We start from the raw sequence: 21,969 nt of genomic DNA, 5'->3' as shown, positions 1-21,969 counted from the left end.
CCACGACGGAGACGTCGAGGACAACGTCGATTACAAAAATGATTTTATATTTTACCTACGAATCTCGCGGTACCCTAAAGTCATTTACTTTGTTTATCACTGTTAAAGCTATCACGAAACTGAATCTAGGACACATCGATTAATTCGAAATAAAAATTTAAAAAATTAGCCGTCGTGGTTCACGTTCTCCAAACAACGCAGAACTTGATCATTTCGATCAGAACTTGATCATTTTGATCGATGCCGTTGCCGTTGCCGTCGTGGTTAAGCTCCCTAATGCCTCGTCCACAGGCGTCCTCCTGACGACGGCAACAGTAACGGGAAGTGTAGCTACACAAAAGGTTTAATGAGCAGAACAATGGCTGTGCACGTGCGTTATAATTCTTGGTGCATTTCTTTGCCGTCCTATGCAAACCAGCAACGTGAACTGAACAAATTCTGCGTTGTCTGGAGAACGCGAACCACGACGGCTTGTTTTGTAAATTTTTATTTCAACGTTATCGCTGTGTCCCAGAATCAGTTCCGTGAAAGTTTTGACAGTGAGAAACAAACTAAATGACCTTGAATATCGCGAGATTCGTAGGTAAAATATAGTCATTTTTTAATCGACGTTGTCCTCGACGTCGCCGTCGTGGTTATTTAAAATCCCTAAGATTCGAGAGTGGAAAAAGGAAAACATTCCTTGAATTACCGCCGGACTAGTGAGGACCAGAACATTTGTATGCGTTTGCAGACGTAAAAGTATTACATAGCTTAATCAAACAACCGACTAGGTAAAGAAGTTCGGCTGAGAAAGTGCCCTTCCAATCATATAAACGCGAAAGAGAAACTGAAGAGTAAAAGGTCAGTCTTAGTTTCCAAGGTAATCCCTTTCGAGTTATTTTAAGATCACCACCGGTTTCAAAAATACCAGAAGGGTCTAAAATTGTCAATTCTGTAGCGCGAAATTCACGTGGATAGTCTGTGCACGCATTTTCACCATCAACGCAGCGCGCGTGGTCACAGTAAAAATCCGTGGAAGAACTGGGTACCATGTCTAAAAATAACTTGAGAAGGATTGCCTTAGGAATAAGGCCCACAGGAGATTAACTCTCTAATTCATCTTCTCTTGGTATGCAAGATTAAGCGCAAGCACGAGATCACATAAGCACATACGCACCTGAGCGTCATGTCTCTCCACCATTGTGATCATCTGCTGCTCCAGTTTTCTTAGCCTGGCTCCGTGTTTCTTCTTCGCTTTCTCGTAAGCTGCCACGAGTGCGCCATTCGCTTTCTTCAAGTCTGCCACGTATTCGGCTGTTTGTTGATGTCTTGTTTCGGAGTTTTTCGACAGACTCTCCAGTGTTTCAACCAATTCCTGGATTCTCGCTTTCAGCTTCTTTTCTCTCCTGGCAGCTTCGTACAAATCCGGTGGGATGTCTTCGTCTGATGTTTTCAGTTCCGCAAGGGTAATGGACGGTGTTCCCGAAGGGCTTCCTCCTGATTTTTCGTCCGACTGAAATAAATCAAAAAATTATAGTTATGTTGAGCCTTCACAGCAGCTGCTTCGATTCTCACGCAATCCCGCGTCATTTCCGACATTCCAAGGACTAGCAGCGTAACAACGTAGACGGCTACAAGAACAACGGAGTCCGTTATATCTGAAAGATGCGAATCAACCGAAATTTCAGTAAATGCATTTTACTACCGTAGCACTAGATTCTTGACGCGTGTTTAGTAGTTTATCCAAGCCGGCAACATCTAAATTTTGAGCGCTGGCCACACGTTTTTCACTCCACCTCAATGAAAATTGTGCACTGGGCAGGGAGGGAGAGTAACAACACTCCTACTCGCGTCACGCTACAGGGACAGCAGAGTTACGCACAGTAGCGTTACGCACCAGGCTCTAAAGCGGCTTTACTTTTACCTACCTTGCTACTGGCGACGCCAGCATCTTTCTGCAATCTCCTCCTTCTCCGTATCTCATCCTGCATTTCAGTTTTTAAATGTTCGATGTGAACAAGGTACGCCTGTTCCTGGGCGTCACGTGACGTGATCTTGAGCTCTAAAGCTTTCTTCTCTTTTTCAATTAAATAATTCTTAGCTTTCAATTCTGCTTTTTCTTCCTTGAGCGCCATTAATTCCTGCATAAGTACGGCGTTTTCCAAGTCCACTTTGGGATCAAGTGGTTCCAGTTTCAAATCTTTGGGTTGCGCCACTTCGTGCAAACTTTCCAATTCGATTACAGTTAGGCCGACCGTAGACCTTTCGGATTTTAACTGTTGAATGTAACTTTTTAATCTGGCCTCTTCTTCTGGAGTAAACTCCATATCATTTGATGAACCCGTTGAGCTAGTTCTACTGTTTGATGATACAGATTCCCACGGCTGACCGCCGCCATTTTGGCTCTCGAAGTTACGATCAAGTTTTTGCAACAGCGAGCGCGCTTCGTTTTCCGCCGTTCTTCTCCGATTTACGCACGAATCAACATCTTCGGGCACACGATCATTTTCTTCGGCTTCGGCTTCTTCGGCGTACATGAGTCTATATGGCGAGTCATTACATGACGTTACGTAGCTGTGAAGACCAGTTTTAACACCAGCCGCGCGACAGTTGGCAAAAAGCCTGGCTTGCTCCGCTTCAGATAACTGTAACAACACTTCATAAGTCTCGATGACTCGGTCAGAAAAGTTTAACGCCAGTTGAAGTGCAGTACAGTTCGACTCGTATTTTCCCATGAGAACACACATTCTGTCCGCGTTGTTTCGACTCTCTTCTAAAGACAAAGAGATCACATTGTTTTGAGCCTGTAAATGATCAAAGCGACTTGTTAACATTTCAATTTCGAGCTCGTATTCCTTGAGCTTTTTGTCGGCCTGTGCATCGCAGAAAGTGAAGAGCGCCTTAAACACGTCTAGAGCCGTCCTGCAACTCTCCAGGGCTTGAACGAGATCCGAAGGCAGTTTACCAGATGGAAATTCAGGTAGCTGACTCTATGATAGAAAAACAAACCAAAGTTACAGTAGTATTTAGACAACGTTCGTCCTGAGATGAAATTGCCTCTGACATAATCAAATGAATAAAGAAACGCGTGGAGACAAGCAAGGAGAAGAGCAATTATCAATCTCACAGATAAGTAAGTGTCAAAATCCTAATTCCAACATGATTTGTGGTTTGAACCAGAGTAGAACAGAGAGCCCAAATTTTTAGGATTGGTCCTTCTTCGTAAGTGGCTAAGAATCAATTAACACTATCATTCCTGCTATCCTAACTCCCCATTCTAATTATTTATTAGCCTTAGTAAACAGAAATCTCCCTTCAAGCCCTCAGTTCTTTCCCCGCTCGAGAGACACGTCTGAGATAAGCCTGCGAACGTAGACGTATTTCCGGCTGTTATTTTCGGCGAAGACAAGCGACAGCCTGAATACGTCTGCGTTAGCAGGCTAGTCTGAGATTCGAGCCAAAAATTTCCGGTGATGACGTCACCTATACAGGGATCCTTGTAGGTCTCTGATTGGTTGTTCCTTGCGCGCGAAAGTTCAAAACTAAGCGACAGCAAATAGCCACCCTGTTGCTCTCGGTTTTGAATTTTAGCGCGCAAGGAGCAACCAATCAGACACGCTACACCGATCTTTCCAGAGACATGTCTTGGCTCGTATCTCAAAAGTAATCTCAAACCCCCCTCCAGTGGTGTTAGATTTGAACTGGCGATACTTACAAGAGCTTTGATACAGTTCACCCCAGTGATTGCTGGACTTTGCGTCCCATCGTCCACCATTTTCGCCACAACTGTAATCTCTTGAGAACCATGCATGGACGATCCCAGATCACTAGTTGCACCAGGCCTCCAGAACGCCTGACTGGAGATGGACTGAACACTACCTGATGGATGACGTAACGGTCGAGCTGGGCTACCATCAGAAGTCGCCCACACTCCTTCCGAGATGCTTGGTCTGCGGACCTGCCCATTTGGAGTGGGCTGAGAACCTCGACCGTGACTATGCATACTTAAACTATCAGTACTGGAGCGCCTTGAGATACGGGGCGATGTCAAAAAGCCTTCTTTACCCGAGACATCTGAGGAAGCACCCAAGCTGGCTTGTCTGCTGTGCATGCGGGGTCCTGACTGACCGGACGATGGTTGAGTGTTTCGCCGTGGTGTGCTGGGGGATCTGGGCTGGGTACCCTGTGATTGAAGGCTGTTGGTCCGTGTTCTGGCTTGCTGTTCATACTGAAGTGATTTCTGATGGAGCAGTTTGAGCTGATCCTGCATTTCAAGAACCTTAGAAGAAAATCAAGACTTAGAAATCAATTTAAAAAATTCCATCAAAGTGAAGATCTGCATGTAATCTGCAAAAAGATAAAAATATAAAAAATAGCAAGTTGTCGCTTTTTGAGTTGGTTACAAGTAAAGTAGGATAATAAAGCTCATCTTATGAATTTTTCTCAAGATTTGTCACAACCGAATGCACAGCCATATTCTAAACAACTGAAGTTTCCAGGGACTTCATCCCAAAGGCAGAGATAACTCACCGCCAATAACTCAGACATTATGCTCTGTGGTTTTACGGGTTTACTAGGCTATGAGGTGCAACACACAAAAGTACCTACCCTTCTTCTGAGCCTGTCCCTCTCCTCCCTAAAGCCCTGATTTTCAGTTTTGATCTGCTCCAGATCTAACTCGGTTTTCTTGAGTTTAGCCTTCAGACCATCTCTTTCACTGGTCACTGACTGGAGCTCCTGGCAAGATACAAAAACACTCCTTAGCATTATATTATAAATAAGATCACAAATATCAAAAGATGTTGTCAAGTTGGCTTGTCAAAACTGCAATATGTCAGTAAAGTAGAACCATAAAACCATAGCTACATGCAATTGCAAGGAACTTTTCAGCCAATTCTCAGAAATGAAATACAAGGGAAAGTTAATCTACAAAAGCTTTACGTAACATGCTGCAGCCATCACGATTTCAATTGCAAGACTAATTCTTCACTTGAAACTTATCACATACTTTTGATTCAAGTACTGCTCCATTTTATCCTGGTACACAAGTTAACGCCATGATTGGTTCGTTCCTCCCGCTGAGGAGCTGCTCCAGGAAGGTGATTATAAATTTTTACTATTCTGTAATAGCTGAACCTGGGAGATAGAGATGCAGCAGAAATACTGCTGCCCTACAGTAGAACGTTCCATTTTGCACACACCATGAGACCATTTTCAAAAGCCTACAACCGTTTCGTGTAAGCTACACTTACGTCTGGTGTTCCTGTGCTTCCAGAGGACTTTTTCCTTGACACCCACTCTTTTAAACTTGTCTGCTGTAACTGACGTTCCACTGCAAGGGACAATAAAAATTTCACTGTTACAAACAACACTTGAATCAACAAGAAATTACAAGGAAGGCGCGAATGTCTTCTTTGAAAATTAACATTAAGACGAATTATTGACTAGAGTGTGAGTAAGAACCACTTAAGGACGGAGTCCATGCCTGAACAAAAGTTGAAAGCCAAACCACAAGCTTTATTGTCCTCAGTAGTGAATTACGAAGTGATAAAATGATGACAACTGGGATTACATATAAACAGCCGATCCTACATGTATGTAAGCACATAGAGGATGCACCAAAAAGAAAAAAAAAAAAACACTTCTTGGGGGCCACAAGCTAAGCTACTTACATAACTGTTTCTTCTTTTCCAGGTCTAGGCATTGAACTCTCAACTCTCTGCATTTAGCCTGCAGATTTTCCTGTTCCTTTGCTGTCTTTTCGGTGTCAATTACAGGTCTTGAAAGCTGGAGAACCAAAATAAACAGAGGTTAAATGATAAATTCCATACAGTATCTATAATTATATACATTTACTGTCTTCAAACCAATCTAACTCTGATAAAAGTAAGACAAAAATTTTCATACATGACAAAGTTATATCTAAAGTAAACGGTATTTCCAGAAAAAGAAAACAGGTGTTATTTAGATGTTGCCTAGATGGTTTGCACCCCTGACATCAGGGGTCCAAATTCTAAGCCCCCCAAAAAGCTTTAATGAGTAAATGAATGACTAGAAAAGTTTTGGTCTCAGTAGACAAATAGTTTGGATGACCATAAGTTCAGAACCAAGTGAGCTACAGTTCAACCTCTGCTGTGAACAGATACCTTTGTAAATGCTCACTCAATCATCTAGTTAAAATGAATGGCTATAAGACTGTACTCATAAATTGATGGAGAGCTGCATCTGTATTAGCTTCATTTCAATCTCATCCCCTAGAACACACACTTACTGTCACTTACTGATTGTAACTGATGTAGCGGCTTCTTCTCAGTGTCTTCTGTGGCTTTCTCTTCTACAGGCTTACTTGCCGGTACTGTCACAGGTATCTTTTCCTCTACCATGGAATCAGTATTTTGTCTGTCAATAGCAAACTCCAGCCCGCCAACTACTTTAGACAACTCATCATCAGTATTATCATCGTTCACACCTTCCTCAGAAGCTAGGCTGTCAGATTCACTCTGGGAACCTAGTATACAAAAAAACAGTATGTCTTTGTTTCTAAGAGACTACAGAAGTGATACCTGTTATCCAGAAAAAAATATTCATTTTGTTACATGATTTTTAAACCTTCAATTCCTTTAACCCTTCACTCCAAAATGAATAACACACCTAGAAAGTGACAACAGGCCTTTTTAGATATAAAAAATTCTAACATGGCTCCGAGGCTTGGGGGAATAAAACAAAAGAAATTAATTATTCATCACTCACCTTGTTGTGATTTCTTTTGTTTTATTCCCCCAAGCCTCGGAGCCAAGTTAGAATTTTAATATATCGAAAATGGTCTATTTCAAACACCCAACAACCAAGTCTGCCCTTCTTTACATGTATTTTCTTCTCCACTCCACTAGTGGAAGAAGCAATTTAAAATAAGCTCTTTTGTATCCATGCATACAGATAAGCAATGATTTGTTTTATCTTTGTCTTTTAGTGAGTTTTTGCAAACGAAAAAATGTAACCAGGCTCATTCATTTAGTCCTACAGTTCTTGTTTAATACAATTCTGAACTCTACATTGTACAGACTGTACGTCAACCAGCAAGGAGATGTTCACATACTTCACTGAAGCTCTGACTGAAGGGATTGAACAAGATATTCACAACATATGTTTAAACTACTTTACCATGCTCTGATGTCTGTGATTCGATTTCATGTTCTTCAGACTCATCAAATTTATCCACAGTGGACTGAGAGAGCTTCTTGTTGAGCTCAGCGATAACACTCTGCAGTTCTGTGATGTGCTGTTCACTGTGCTGTGCCTGGGAAGTCAGTCTGTCTTCATAATCATGGATCAGCTCCTTACGCTCCTGGGCAGCATGTGCAAGTGATGCTTGAAGTTGGTCTCTCTCCTCTGTCAACTGCTGGACTTTACCTGTCAGCTCAACAATTTCTGTTTTCAGAGAAGCCAATGCTGCCAGGTGAAGCTGCAGATGAAACAGAAAATTGTCCACATTAAATTCTCCATGCACTTCTGTCAACTATTTGGCATTTTTCCAACTCTGATTGTGTTAAGTTCTCCTTTGTGTTTACATTAACATAACAGTCTACATGTCTGATGCAAAACACTTGCAATGCCAGAGATTTCAAGATAAAAGTATTATAAATCATAATTCCATTATATATGTTTTGAGATTCTCTTTTGTTAACCCTTTGGCCGTGGCTTTACTTTATACAAAACTTTCTATGGGTGTTAACCAAACCTAAATTTTTTAAGTTTTTGCCATAAATTAAAAGTACAAAATTAATCAATATCACTCTGCTGTAGTCCTTTTTACTAAACCCTGCTGTGAGTGTTTATGGTTTGATTCTTAGTTAGTCATTGTTTACGCATGCAGCCTATAAGTAACAAAAAAAAAAAAAAACATGGTAAAGGAGAATAAACTTGTACAGTACATTTCAATCTTATGGCATTTTATTACACTTAAAAATAAGTCAGTCTCAACAACAGAACAAGAAACAAGACTACAGGCCATGGACCATTTTCAGTCTTGCATGTGCACGTTCACAACTCATAAAACATGGCTGTATTAGCTAAGGAATGCAGAAAATGGTCAACAGAGACTCAACAAACAAAACAACTGCATTAAATAATCTATTATACATGTAGCTAGCAAAATTAATGAATGTTAAATTACAGTACACATGTTGATGTGAAAAGAATGGCATAAACATATTCAACACTGTTTTCTATTTAAGCACCTTGAGATACCTGTTCACTTTAACTGCACATGATAAACATCCAATAGTACATGAATAACAAAATTGTTTTTAACTAAGGTGCAAAATCTAACAAAGGGCAGGAAACCACAAGATTCAAGCTTAAAAATTGGATGTTGAACAATGAAATGAGATGACAAAAATCAATGCTCCATCAACCAATTGTATTCATCATTAACCAATTTAAAATGAGACACCCCTCAGAGAAACAACAATAAAGCCACGTGCCCTCTATTGATGCTATTATCCAGTTGTTGGCTAAACCCAAAACTGGAATGATAGGATTGAATTGCTGTGTAAAATATTGAATGTGAAAAGCTGTTCTCAGTAATCTCTTAGCCAATTAACAAACTTCTAGCATCTCAATAAAATGATTACATTGCTTATTAGTTACAGCTTCAGTCTACTTTTAGAGTGAAACTTCAAGTTTATCAAATAATACTGTATTTACTTTGAATGAAACAACAGTGTGCAACTATTTTAATGTGTGAAAGCTTATTGTGTCAAAAACATTCCTGTGGTGATGTTTATTATTCTTGACAATTTTGAATTGGGTTTAAAACAGTTAAGATTGTGCTCGGCACACTTATTCAAATCATCTTCTGCGCCTTTTGACATTGCAATTTATTTTTGGAACATACATACATGCATAATTCAATAAGTTCATGTACAGCATGAAGTAATTCATGCTTGGCAAAGAGGACATCAAGTGTCTCTGGGTATATGTATTTACCTAGCTTGTACAATCAAATCAAATCAAATCAAATCAAATCAAATCAAATCAAATCAAATCCAGTCAACCTTCAGTGGATTCCAGACTCACATATTAAGTACTTTCTTTACATGACTAAATTAACAACTACAAGTGGTCAGGCATGTACAGTTAAGCTAGTATTAGGTCAGCGAGATGTAGCCATACATATAGGTAGCTACATGTAACCTGTGTGAAAAATCAAAATTCATAACGTCATAGTTTACTGTACTGTACACTGTAGTTGTCATTTACCACATAATAGTGCCACCTAGAGCAGTACAATAATATTAAAACAATCAAGAAAAAAAATGGAAATGCACCCTATCTTTTCAGTATATACATGTAAATATTATTAAATAATATAACAATAAAAGGACTTTTCAATGAATATTTTTGAGACCTCAGAAGCCCTAGCTCAAGATAGACATTTCCTGTAGTATCTTGGCAACATTCTGGTCTCAGTCTGACAACACTTATCACTACATGTACATCAGCTGTTAATGCACCCCAGTTCTATTTACTAAAATTGCAAGACAATTCAGTGGAGTTTAATTTTAAAAGTCAGATGCATCCATTTGCACTCAAATTGAATAATATTATGATTCACAAACAAAAAGATCGCTGATCATCTAAGAGTCACAAGCAAAAAGATCGCTTATCATCTGAGAGTCATGGAAGAAAAGCCTCCCCTGATAAACCGGGAAAGTGTAGCCTATGAATTCACATGTGATTTGCACAATTGAAATAATATTGGGTACACTTGCTGCCACCCCCATCAACACGTACAGGAACATAAACATTCCGTGATCAGAAAACATTTCAGGGTCAGCATGCCTTAACACCTGACAACTTAATTAAGAACTTTAAAGTCCTCAAGAAATGCCCTGGAAAACTTGAATGTTTGATCTTTGAAATGGTGTTGATTAAAAACAAAGACCGAAACTTAACACGCAACCGGATTCCATTCATGCAAAACCTTTTTACCTGAATGTTTTCATGTAACATTTGCCAACTTATTATCTCACATCCTAAAGTACCATAAATATGCCTTGCCCTTATTTTTAATTTATTTATTCAACAATGATGACATGAAATCGTTGAAATGTCATGTTACAGTGTACTTTACATACATTAATTTTCTTGCTTAAATGTTTATCAAAATCATTTTTTATAATTATGATTCAGTTTTATAGAAAGCATCCAATGACAAATTTAAGATTTGCACTTGATCGTAGCCTTCTAGTGAAACAAATCAATTCGGATTTGTCAGGCAGATATTCTTCAAAATAACCAGAGAACTGGAAGAAGTTTACAAATGTACAAATATTGTCATGAGCTTGACTTTCACACATTAACTACTTCATGTACAATAAGTTAAAAGAAGTAACACAGTGTCCTACACCATCAAAATGTTAAGTTTCAAAGCCAGTTGAAAATAAATGTTAATAACAATGTACAGAATCTTGGAATTGTTATATAAAAACCTTTAATTTGAGCCAGTTAGTCTAGCTAGAAAATAAAGAATGATGTGCATGTTTAGTAAAGACAATGTAATGCAATGTGCAATATGATAACATAAGGAAATTTTGAGGATATAGACCTATAAATGCTAAATTCAGAGCTAAATGCAAAATTCAGTGCTACCCTCAACAACTTAAACACGTCCACATAATTAATACAAGTTTCTAGCTTCACCACAGTCCTTAACTTTAAGGCCTACCCTTTGAAGCCTGAGAAGATAAACTCTAACATAAGGTGAACAATACGTTTTGACGACATCCAGACTAACTCTGTTTTCTGTGCTACACAAGTTGGTCATCAAAGACCTTCTCAAGTTATGTCCAAAGTCTACATAATCAGAACTCATTGTGTACATGTATTGTAAAAGGAATCTTGTCTGACCAGCCTGATCAACATACACGTATAAACATAGCCAGTGGTCAAGCTCAAGGCAATTTGAGGGCAAAGTCTTATAGACATGCCCAGGTCTGTCCCAGGAAATAATCACAGATAACAGCTATTGACTAATCCATCTGCTATCACAACATGACTGTCATTTAAAACCATAATATTGAGCAAAAAAGACAATGTCCAGAATTTTTCTTCCAAGTAATTTTGTGTTAAGCAAAGAATATTATAAATCAAGAATGTTCATCTATTCCCAGCAATAATAGTCTTAGATGACAAATTAAAATTATTGAGTGATATTATTTCATCAAACTGTAAGGTAAAACTGCCACTTGGCAGACAATTCATGGTATTTTGCAGTACTTAACATGTCTGACTTCAATTCAGTGAACAGTATGTTGAACATAACTATTTCTAATCCTGTTTTAAAAACAATGCCTCAGACTTGTAAATGTAAAGATTCCTCTGATATTTGCATTCTCTTCATTTAGTTTATTCCATTTAGAAGACTTATAGAACATTATAGTATGCATCTCTTTACTGTACATCATTCTGTTGCAATTCATTATTGTTTGAAAATCCTATTTTACATCATGAAAGGCAGAAAACAATGAAAGGGCTACAAACATACTGTGACACTGTTATTTTAAAACTTGTGTAAGCACAAAATCAGGCAAATATCTATTTTGCAAAACAACGTTACATACAAGTAGCTTAATTGTATGCACGTAAGATTTGTTCAGTTTTGTGGTTTAGTCTTCTTTTTTACAAAAGATAATACATAACATTATTTATCGCTTAACCTCATGGAATGTTAAGGTTAATTCTTCAGTTGAAGATATTTACATTCATCATATGACCTTCCCATCAACAAGAGCCTCTATTTTTGTGGCAATGTTTATGTTAGAAATCATTCAGTGTCAGTCTGCATGCATGGTAACAATGCAACTGGACATATCATCATGGGAATAGAACAGATTCTAAAGAGTGTACAAAGAATTTTCAGGATTAGAAAAATATGCTATAATTAAATATTCAAAACTCTTGGTACCTTGATCTTATGCATTTTTTAACTTGAATCGAGTCTGGCAACTCCGTCATCCTTCACACTGTCACCGTGAATTAAAATGAGTGCTTCATCTCTTGTCAGACCCAGTTATTCAGGCACCAGTTTCACTCACATGCCACATAACCACTTATAACATTAGCGCCAAAGTACCATGAATAAAATGGAATATTTTTGTCACTACAATGAACCTTACTAGCCAATAGATTTTGTAACGATTCAGCTAAATAAATCCTTTCATCACTGCACTATAGTGGAAGCAAAATCAATTCATTGTAAGCAAATTTGCATCGAGTTAATGCAACAGAACAAAAGATGTTTCTAACTTTTTTCAAAAATCAAACAATACAGTGAGTTAAGAATGAAAAATAACTCTATTCAGCTGTTGTCCTTAATTAAAAATTTCATTTCACATAGACTACTGGAACATGCTAAGACTTAAGAAAATTAATAAGTAATGCACATTTCCTATTTAGGGATCCTTTGAATCCATCTGTTTTTAGTGAAAGAATATCAGTTACATGTATAACACAATGTGGGGTAAACCTGAATAAGGAGTATACGTGTATACCTTTAAAAAAAAAATTCAAAGAAAAATTGTGACTATACTGTAACTAGTATACAAAGTTGTATCACCAAAAGAAAACATAGATATCGACAAAATTGGTAAGAAAGGTGTTGCAAATAATTTTTTTAAAATTTACCCTTGGGTTAAATTTCCCAATTATATCATTGACCACAAATAATAAATGCAAAGCAGTATTATCCAAAAGAAACAAAATGATCCTGAATTTTATTGCCCAAACATATTCAGTTGCTAAATAACTGATGATATATTCAGATTGCTTTGATTCCCATTTGAAATGTTTACATGGAATATCTTCAGGGTGTAAAAGGATAAACAAGCACTGTCAGTGCTGGTAAAAAAATAATAATTTAAAAGTACAGACATGAGGTCTCACAGAACCTGACTTACTGTCACAAATAATCTGTTACAAAAAAGCACGAAGTGAGAAAAATGATTTATAATGAATGTAAAAAACAGCACAAAGTGTCCATGTATATTCAAACAATTTCTCTCTCAGTTCTTTGTATTTCTAGGCTTGAAACTTCAAATCTCATAGATACTAACTGCACTACAATTCTTGTAATCACTGGGAGAATTCTAAGGTTCAATTGAGGACAACATGTCTCCTTTTTTATTTTTAATATTTATTATTTTAATCATCTGTCTTTGTATAATCATGTAGCTGATTGGTAAACATAAATTACCAGGAGATAAATTAGTGTATGCAAAGATCCAACATCACAACATTTGTTGATCCATCTATTCAATCCTCTGGCAATATGTCAAAAAGGTACATGTACTCAAATAGGCCTGATTTGTTGGACTAGTCTGGACAGTCCAGTAGGTACATCATAAATTCTATTGTCAGCCATTGCCAATGAACGATGAAGTTCTGTAGGAAATTTTTTTGCAGACAGCCATCTGTATGCCTGCAAAGCTGTACTCACGTCAACTTTGCAGGAATGCTGCCAGTCAATACCTGAGACAGAACGTAGTGTTGGTGATAAATGATCCCATACACCCAGGCTCCAGGGAGTCCCAGGTCATACAGACAGTCATTTCTGAGATATGCTAGCCTGGGTCTTTAAGCCCAGAGACCTGTTAGCTTTACTGTGCCTTTCAATAACATGCAAACCCTGCTCAATCAACAATTTTGTGTCTTGAATGCTGCTGTCAATCATCTTAGCAGACCTCTCAGGAAAGAGAAATAATGCATCCATGCAATCCATTTTTAGTATTGGTAAACATGCATGCCAAAGATATAGGATTTATATACGTCCATTCACAGTGATTTCGTGATTTCAACTGATTTCAAGTGGAATCTTCTGCCAAACATGAAATCAAGGAAAAAATACCCCTACTTCACAATGAACTGTTTTCGTTACGAGTGCAATGTTTTGAAAAAGTAATTCAGAGAAACTGCTTTGTGAACGGTCCATCTGAGGGGTCTGTATTACAGAATTTGGACCACTCAGAGAACCAATCAGAATTAAAGAATTGGTTCATGCTTGGCATGCATATATCGAGTCATGGATGAACATGGGAAGTTTGGAGAGCATGAGAGAAATGTAAGAGTTGCTCAAGGCGACAGCCAAGAGCAACTCTAGCTACTTAAGTGCTCTCCAAACTTCCCAAGTGCATCCATAACTCAATATTTGCACAGCTGAAAGCATGAACCAATTCTTTTATATAACATGGTGACAACAACTTGGGTGCTAAAACATGTTTTAGTTTGTGATTGACTTCAAAGTTCTCACAATGCACAGTGAAGAAAAACAAAGTTTATTAGGATCTAGCTAACATGCAACAATCAGTTGAGCAATGGTTGAACAAAAACACGTAAACTTGTTTAAAAAAACTGTCAATGAAAAAATCGTTTCTTCGAAGTCTTATAATGAAAATGTAGGTAAACAAAGTCAAAAATATGCAATAAAAATGTAGACAAACAAAGTCAAAATACTCAAGTTTAAGTAAAAATCTTAGCTTGGCAAAAGTCAAAGGCTTGAAGTAGAGTTTGGATTGTTCAGAATAGAATCTTCACATTGCCGAAACTTAAACAAAAGAAACTCGAAAATTTTGCAGCTAAATTGAAACTGCACATGTCATGTTATATATGCACAGCCATGCCTACATAGAGATTTCGTTCATGATGGCTCAATAGGAATTAGATAGGACTAGTGTGCACACTATGTTATAATCTTCTTTTTGCCATGGACCACTTTGCCATATTTAATGACATGTGATGTTTGAACAGGAAGGTAGTAAATGTTTTTGTTAATTTCATAAAAGTAAAATAATTTAAAACCAAAAGCTACTGATTCCTTTAACTTTAAAGTCACAACTTCTGGTAAACTTGAAAGTAGTTACAAGGTTATTCCACACCAGAAATGATGACAGCTACTTGATCAATCATCAAAAGATTAAATCAGTGTAAGTTTAACGTAGAACGTGGGTCTAAATAGAATTGAGAGCCCGCAATTCGGCTATCTCTGACAAACTATGACATATCATTTTAATCTCAAATAGGAATAAATTGAAACAGCGTGTGGTTGTTACGCCTGATGAGAAAACTTAGTAAGTAACATGTAGTCATTAATAAAATCCGGAAAACCCCACTAAATTAAGAACAAATTAGAAGAACTTACATGCATTTACATGCACGCTCCTTTCAAGTTATATTGCTTTCTAATTCCATGCACCATATATTAAACAATAAGGTGTCATTTACAGCTAAATTTGTATATATCGTTTTTGCGAATTAGACACGCAACTTGAAACTCAACTTTCTCAGCCAAAAACTAGCATCAGAAAAGACTGCAGTTATTTTCTTGCTAGGGAATTTTAACACATTAATATTTAATGCCTGAGAGGTCAAGTTATATTCTGTCACAAGTGATACGGACAAAAAATATGACAGAATATTATTTATGTTGACATTCAAAATATAACCTTGAGAAAAAGACCGTTTCAGAGCAAGAGAACCCATCAATATCACAGAGAGCGCAATACAATATATAGTTGCTGCATTTTATTCCACATCAGTCAAACCTTGAAGTCAACTGTGAGGTTTTTTTCTAGGATTTTTCCTGACAAAGGCACAGCCCAACATTAATTACACCTAATTGTGCTGCGGGACACAATTGCTGCGGGCAAATATTCGCGATTAGCCTAAAGATAGCGGTAATTTGACGAAATCTCTTTGTTTCGGTTCAGCTCTGACTACGATAACCAGACTTTCGGTCGATTATCCACAAAGCGGTAGAATTCAATGTTTCAATCGTCAACTCATTAAATCTAGAAATTGGTTTAGGCTCATGGTGAACTATTGTCATTTTGATGGTTTCCCTACGAAAAAGATAACCTAGTGAAAATTAATCAAAGAGTCAGTTCCACAGACATTTGTTTATTAGTTTACACTCAACTTTATGTATACAGGCTGGAAAAAACACTGTATAATAACGGTTAAGTGAGAGATGGATCCCAAACACAAATTATAAGCTATAGTTAAAATAGGAACGAGCTTATGTTTAATTGCTCACTAATTTGATGAATATTGAAGTTAATTTCGCGCATTCGTACGAGCTATGAGCTTGGAATAATTTATTGATACAAACATTTTCGACCTGACTCGATCTTCAGAACAAATTTGAAGCTGATACAATTAGTCGAGAAACAAACTAGAGTTTGCACCCGACAGAAGGCAGCTGGAAATATTTACAGCCAAATCGAAAACACACGAACGACTTAATTGGGCATTCCACAAAACCATCATTAGTTCCAAGATGGCATAATTTCCATTCAAAAGAAAGCAAATCACTCTCGCAGTTTGCTAATTATTTGCATTTTCAATGTCAAAAAAGATCCACAGCTGGTGAATATTTTACCCACAATGAATCTTACTAGTTCTTTGAGCGGAAAAACCGGCGAACAAGTGAATTTATGAAGCACTAGCAGCTATGTAACTTATATCCGTTTCAAAACACGAATATAAAATGTGTTTGTACCAACACTCTAATTCTTCGATTTACTAGCATTCGTTAGTACATAAAACATCACAAATCAAACATCAGATGGTATGCAGTTGCACCGATCTTTGATTCAGAGCCACGATCCCAAGAGAAGCTTTGCATTTCGGCAGTTTCTATGCAGATTCCGGAAATGATGACCGAAGCTTGCGCGCACCCATGCGATAAAAGCTCGAATATGTTCACCCACAAAATCAAAGCACAAAAAAAAAAAAACCGTCGAAACGTTCTGAGTAAACTACGGATGATAATATGTAAACACGTAACATTTAACTTACCGTATTTGCTAACTCCAAGAAGTTGCTCGACCGAGACTGTCCTTTTGAATTCGCCACAGACATAATCTGCTGAAGAGTTGGGTCGCCGTTCAAATCATGTGCCCCGCTATCGATTTCCCAACTTTCTTTTCCACTCGTCTTGTCGTTCAGTTTCTTGGCGCTCATTTCGTCGCTTGAGTTATTTGCTGTCACCTTTGATTTCTCATTTCCTTTTATCACTTGCTGTCTAAGTTGCTCTAGTGAAACAAGTCCATCGTTTTCAGAACCTAGTTGAGCGATGATGTCTCTCACGCCGTTGTCCTCAAGTCCCAGTTGCTTACATGTTAGCGACAGATCAGGGCTGCGAACAATTCACAACAGACACAACATCAAGGTAAATAAACCCCCGGTAAGCCAGTGAAAGGGTCTTAGTGAGAGCGGTAAAATGATTAAACAAAATCTACTGTGACAAGTATAAAGGACAATGTTTTGCTGTTTTGTGCTGTGTCGGTTAATGTCACGTAAACCCAAAATGCATTGACCCGAAACCCGACCGCATAAACACGGGTTAGATGCGTGATTAACCTACAATTCTACAAGAATCTAAAGACTTTAAATCCTTCAGACATAACAGCATACCTCTCAAGGAAGCCGGTGACCCGTCCATCACTTGTATTCAGAATTTTACGAATACTGTCCTCCAAACTTTCACTCGACGCTCGTCTAGAACTGGCCGACGATATCGACAGACCATTTTCATTGTCGCTCATGCTACGAAGGCGATTTTTCTGGTTTGTCTAACTTAAAACTCTTCTTTGAATCTCTTGTAAACTTTAGAGAAAATTTTGCCACTTCAAACAAAACTATTCATACAGAAACACGGGAAATAAGAGCGAGAGGTATCAAATAAAATTTCTGCTAGTATAAAATAATGTTCTGAATGGCGAGATATCGGAAGCTGATTGGTTACCAAGCTTGCGACAGGTTTAGATATCTCTCCTTTCCGGGGTAGGTACAGGCAATGGCCAGGTGTATTTCCGTTATGAGCCAGGAAAGTCATCCTTTTACGATATGAAACTTTGAGAACGTCATTAACGTAGTATTTCTGATTATTCCGTGGAGTTTATGTGAAAAGAAACCCTCGTTATTGTTATTTTATAACAAAGGGTGATCCAAGGACGAATGATCTTCTCACCCTACCCTACACGACGATGTCTTAAGTGCCATAGCTTGCGTACAGGAAGTCAAGATATTTCCTTTCATTTCAAATACATTGTCTTTGGTCTTTTATAAATGGAATCAGGTGGTTCCTTCAGATAAGTTTCCTTTATCATTGATATTGCAGCAATTCAAACATTATTCCCGCAGTCCATGAAAAATAAACAAGCTAAAATATGAGGACCAAAGAAAGAAAATTCGTTTATTTACATTTTTGAAACTGGTCAGATAACACAAACCGCAAACAGATTGTTTGAATTTTTCTGAGGACTTAACACATTAAGAGAATTAAAGATTTTTAAAAATGTTTTGTTATTTCTTCTTCTTTAACACAGAGAAATGAGAAAATCTAAACAATTTTGAACTTATTTTAGAAGCTCAGGGTATAATTTCTGTTTTCAAAGGAAACAGAACTGAAAATAATGACTGGAGGATTAACTCAGTCGTTTGCCATTAACAGGTCATTATCTCCTACTAAAACGCTCTTGAAAGTAACCAGTTTATGATACATTTAACTTTATTAGTTACCTTAATGACATTTTTTGCCCTCAAAAATAGAAGTGATTAAAACCCTCGGTATTGAAACAACCCTTTATATCGCTGGGACCGTTCAGCTTAGCTTAAGCAATGCTCTCATCTTGTGTTGTTTATTTCCCTGCATTGAGCCTTTCCGTTTGGGTAAAAACTATTTTTAGCTTGTCTGGTTGTGACAAGTGGAAGGGTTTTTCTTTTAGGGGGACTTCATTAGAGAGAAACAGGGAAGCTGTCTAGTTTATAATATTAGAGCCGCCAAAGTTAATTTCAAAGAAGGTTCTTTTTATTTTCAACAGAAGAGGTTTGATTTCACGTTAAACTGCGACAATGATTGCTGGACACTTCGGAGGAAAAGGTCCAATTCTTATGTTCTTTAGTTAAGGCGGGGGTCTACCTGAATTTAAGTGAAATTTTAGGAAGTTTAACGAGGGATTAAAAGGAAAAAAACGGTTATGGAACACCACCAGACAGTTAAACGCCCCCGAAAGGGCACCCCAGGTTGGTGGACAACTGTTTGGTGTACGTCTACCAATTTTTAACTTCATATTCTAATTTTAAAACAACACCAAATCCCAATCTTCAAAATTTCCTATTTCCATAAATTTGACTAATCCTTTGAGAAAATCTTTCTATGTCCAAATATATCCAAAAATCACCAAAAAACTTACAGAACAGCCCAAAACACAGATATGTGGGATGAGCAGAGAGATTTTTGACTGCTTGAAACGTGAACGAGATATTTGCGTTAAAACCATAATACCCAGCCAAAATACGGCCTTCATGTAGACCCCCGCCTTAAACGAGACTTGAAACCTCTAGAAGACCCGGGAGAAGACGAATAACAATCACGGAGTTTTTAAAAATAGAATATCTAAACAAGGAGTTAGGCGCGTTTTCATTGGTGGAGAGGATTCCCTATTGTCTTAGAAAACATAGCTAGGAATAGACGCCACATTTCAATGTTTATCGGCGCAATAAACCGTTGGGATGCGGACAAGGCAGTCACAGAGCCTTTCTTAAACGAATAGCTAGAAATTCTTGTTAATACCAAACATCCAAGTGACTTAGCCTAGAGCAGATTGGCGACGACTGCTCTCTATCGGGGCCCAATCGTTCTCCGCCTGAATAGGTACTGTAGTAGGCTGCAGAAAATACTTGGACTAATTTAGTTGGTTAGCTAGCGTTCATTGCAAATTGATTAGCGGCAAATGTCCCTAATCTTTTAATTTTGGTATGTGATCTTCATCTCACATGCATGGACATCTAGAGTATGTGTCAAGAACATTGCATGGGTTGAGATTTTACAAATAATTAACTACTACTGGAACACTATTTAGAGTCTTCAAGCCAACATAACATGTGGTTCAACACCTTTCTTTCATCCAAAGTTTTTCTTTTCTTTGTCATGTTGTAGTGAATTATTAACTTTCATATGAGCACTCAATCACTGGTCTGATTTTGCTCCACGAACGCTCGAAAAGTCATTTGCTGAGCTTCGAAAAGTTTAGGACCTTTCGTTTAGTGGGCAAATGTGTCTGGCACCTGCGAGACGGGTGGTCGGTGAGAACTGCATTCTCGTCCCCAGTACTTTTCGTTTGAAAATGTCGTTACCGGTAGGACTACGAGGAGTAGTTTTGCTGACCACGCGACCATAAGAAACAGAGGCTCTGGGTACGAGAAAGTGAGAACCTCTACGTATTCTTAACGGCTCGATTTTCTAATTTCTATCGTGCACGCGCCAACAACGGTTGCGAGCACTGAGAGATTCGTTTTGAAATGTCGCCGACCACGTAACTAAAGCCGAGAGGGGGATCGGAGGTTCTGAGGACGAGCATGAGGTTTCATTTAGGGTGCGTTCCTTTGGGGTGATCTGGATCAGCTGATCAGTGATCCAAGATCACTCGGATAGTAGTTCATCAAAGGAACCGGTTCCTTTGATGCGCCATGATCCGAGTGATCTTGGATCCAGATCACCCCAAAGGAACGCGTTAATCGCGATCACTGAGAAAAGAGAAACCGGAATGTCTGTCTCACGAAATACTTCCAGGTCGGGAGTGCCGAGTTATGACGATGACAAATTTGCCATGTCAGCAAAAAGAATAGGTCTTGTTACTTAGCAACGCCTCCGCATATCTCTGGACGGCTGAAGCGTCATGTGCAAAATAAGCTGCCATCAGGTGTTCTTTTTTGGCAAACAGGGGAAGGTTCGCCTAACATAAGAATGCAGGATCGCCGGTTATGTAATCAAAGTTGAAAGACACTAAAAGGATAATATATGAATACAACGACAAACCAACAAAACGAAAAAGTTTTCCGTTGCAATTTTGGCGGAAAAACTTAACTCTTTGGTACTTTTAGTGTGACTTCCTGTTTTGCTGAAAAGTAGGGTAGAAAATGATGTGTCTCGGCAACAGCTTATCGGTCTCGACAAATTCTATATTTAGCCGGCATTGAACAGAAACTCGGAACACGACAACTCTCACTCTGCACGCGTAGCACCACATCAACCAATCAGAACTCAGCAGTTTTGGTCTCTGAAGATTACAATGAAACGATTTCCGATAATAAATATCGTACGTGTACAAAGCAAGAGTTTTGACTACTTAAAATCAGTGTGTTCGAGGGAAAAAAACTGCGCGGACGTTTCATAACAACAATAATAGCACTGCAAAATTTAGGATTTTTCCCGTGATCAAGGTCATACGCTCAGCTGAGAATTACAAGTTTCACAGAAAAACAATAAACACAATCACGCGATTACTGAGCAAATTCTTTGACATTTTACCATCCGAAGTTTTGAAAGATCACCCCAGTATTAAACAACAAATAACACTGATTTCCTCTTCACAGTTTGCCTTCGTAAATGCGATCAGCAGTTCATAAATTAAAGAAGAACAATGAATTAAAGTAATGATCATACCTTGACGGCTGCTGACTGTATGCATATGGATCTGTTCTACCAGATGCACATGAAAATGTCGCCTTCAGCCTGGCTACCACTTGGCCTACTCTTGAACCCATGTCTTGTCTTTGTGCCATACTTATCTGTCACAGAAACTTCGCAGATACGTCACCACACTTTTCAAGGCAGCACGATCATTTCGTCAAAATCGTCCGCCATTCTCAGTCCATTCAAACCTCGTTGTTCTGATCGATAAAGTGATGTGTAATCAGGTCTGGAATACGATAGATACGGGTTTCGTGCTGTGCCGCTTATTCAACTACCCACAACTGATCATCAACTGATCGCCTCAAATATAAAAGATATGTACATTATGAACCAAATACCTCCCAAATAAATTGGATTTTTTCACAGGATTTATCTGCCGGAGGTTAGATGAGTCAGGTTCGATTCCGTGATTCAAGTCAGTCTGCTCGATCGAAACGACGAGATGTTGTGTA

At 38.2% G+C, this 21,969-nt stretch overlaps 1 protein-coding gene across 4 annotated transcripts in view; it reads right to left on the bottom strand.

Annotated features, from left to right (window-relative positions):
* The window catches only part of LOC110047133 (colorectal mutant cancer protein-like), a 23,620-nt gene extending 1,651 nt beyond the window's left edge, over window positions 1-21,969 (bottom strand). The window contains exons 1-11 of one of the 4 annotated variants that reach the window (XM_020752875.2): window positions 21,856-21,969; window positions 21,488-21,743; window positions 16,837-17,176; window positions 7,144-7,444; window positions 6,264-6,490; window positions 5,655-5,769; window positions 5,235-5,314; window positions 4,591-4,719; window positions 3,698-4,261; window positions 1,911-2,972; window positions 1,160-1,495 (exon numbers count right to left, since the gene is read on the bottom strand). In XM_020752875.2, coding sequence (XP_020608534.1) covers window positions 1,160-1,495; window positions 1,911-2,972; window positions 3,698-4,261; window positions 4,591-4,719; window positions 5,235-5,314; window positions 5,655-5,769; window positions 6,264-6,490; window positions 7,144-7,444; window positions 16,837-17,176; window positions 21,488-21,606 — 3,273 coding nt within the window. In that variant the 5' untranslated portion in view covers window positions 21,607-21,743; window positions 21,856-21,969. Of the gene's footprint in view, window positions 1-1,159; window positions 1,496-1,910; window positions 2,973-3,697; window positions 4,262-4,590; window positions 4,720-5,234; window positions 5,315-5,654; window positions 5,770-6,263; window positions 6,491-7,143; window positions 7,445-10,711; window positions 10,925-11,950; window positions 11,981-16,836; window positions 17,177-17,454; window positions 17,933-21,487; window positions 21,744-21,855 lie in introns of those variants that run through there. The other 3 variants (XM_020752874.2, XM_089272731.1, XM_020752876.2) reach the window with 3 other exon arrangements.

The sequence above is a fragment of the Orbicella faveolata genome, unplaced genomic scaffold (genome assembly GCF_042242905.1).
Source record: "Orbicella faveolata isolate gen_17 unplaced genomic scaffold, um_ofav_v1 contig_1, whole genome shotgun sequence".
Lineage (NCBI taxonomy): Eukaryota > Metazoa > Cnidaria > Anthozoa > Scleractinia > Merulinidae > Orbicella > Orbicella faveolata.
Note: the sequence above shows the minus strand (reverse complement) of the source record. Positions and strands in the feature narration are given on the sequence as shown.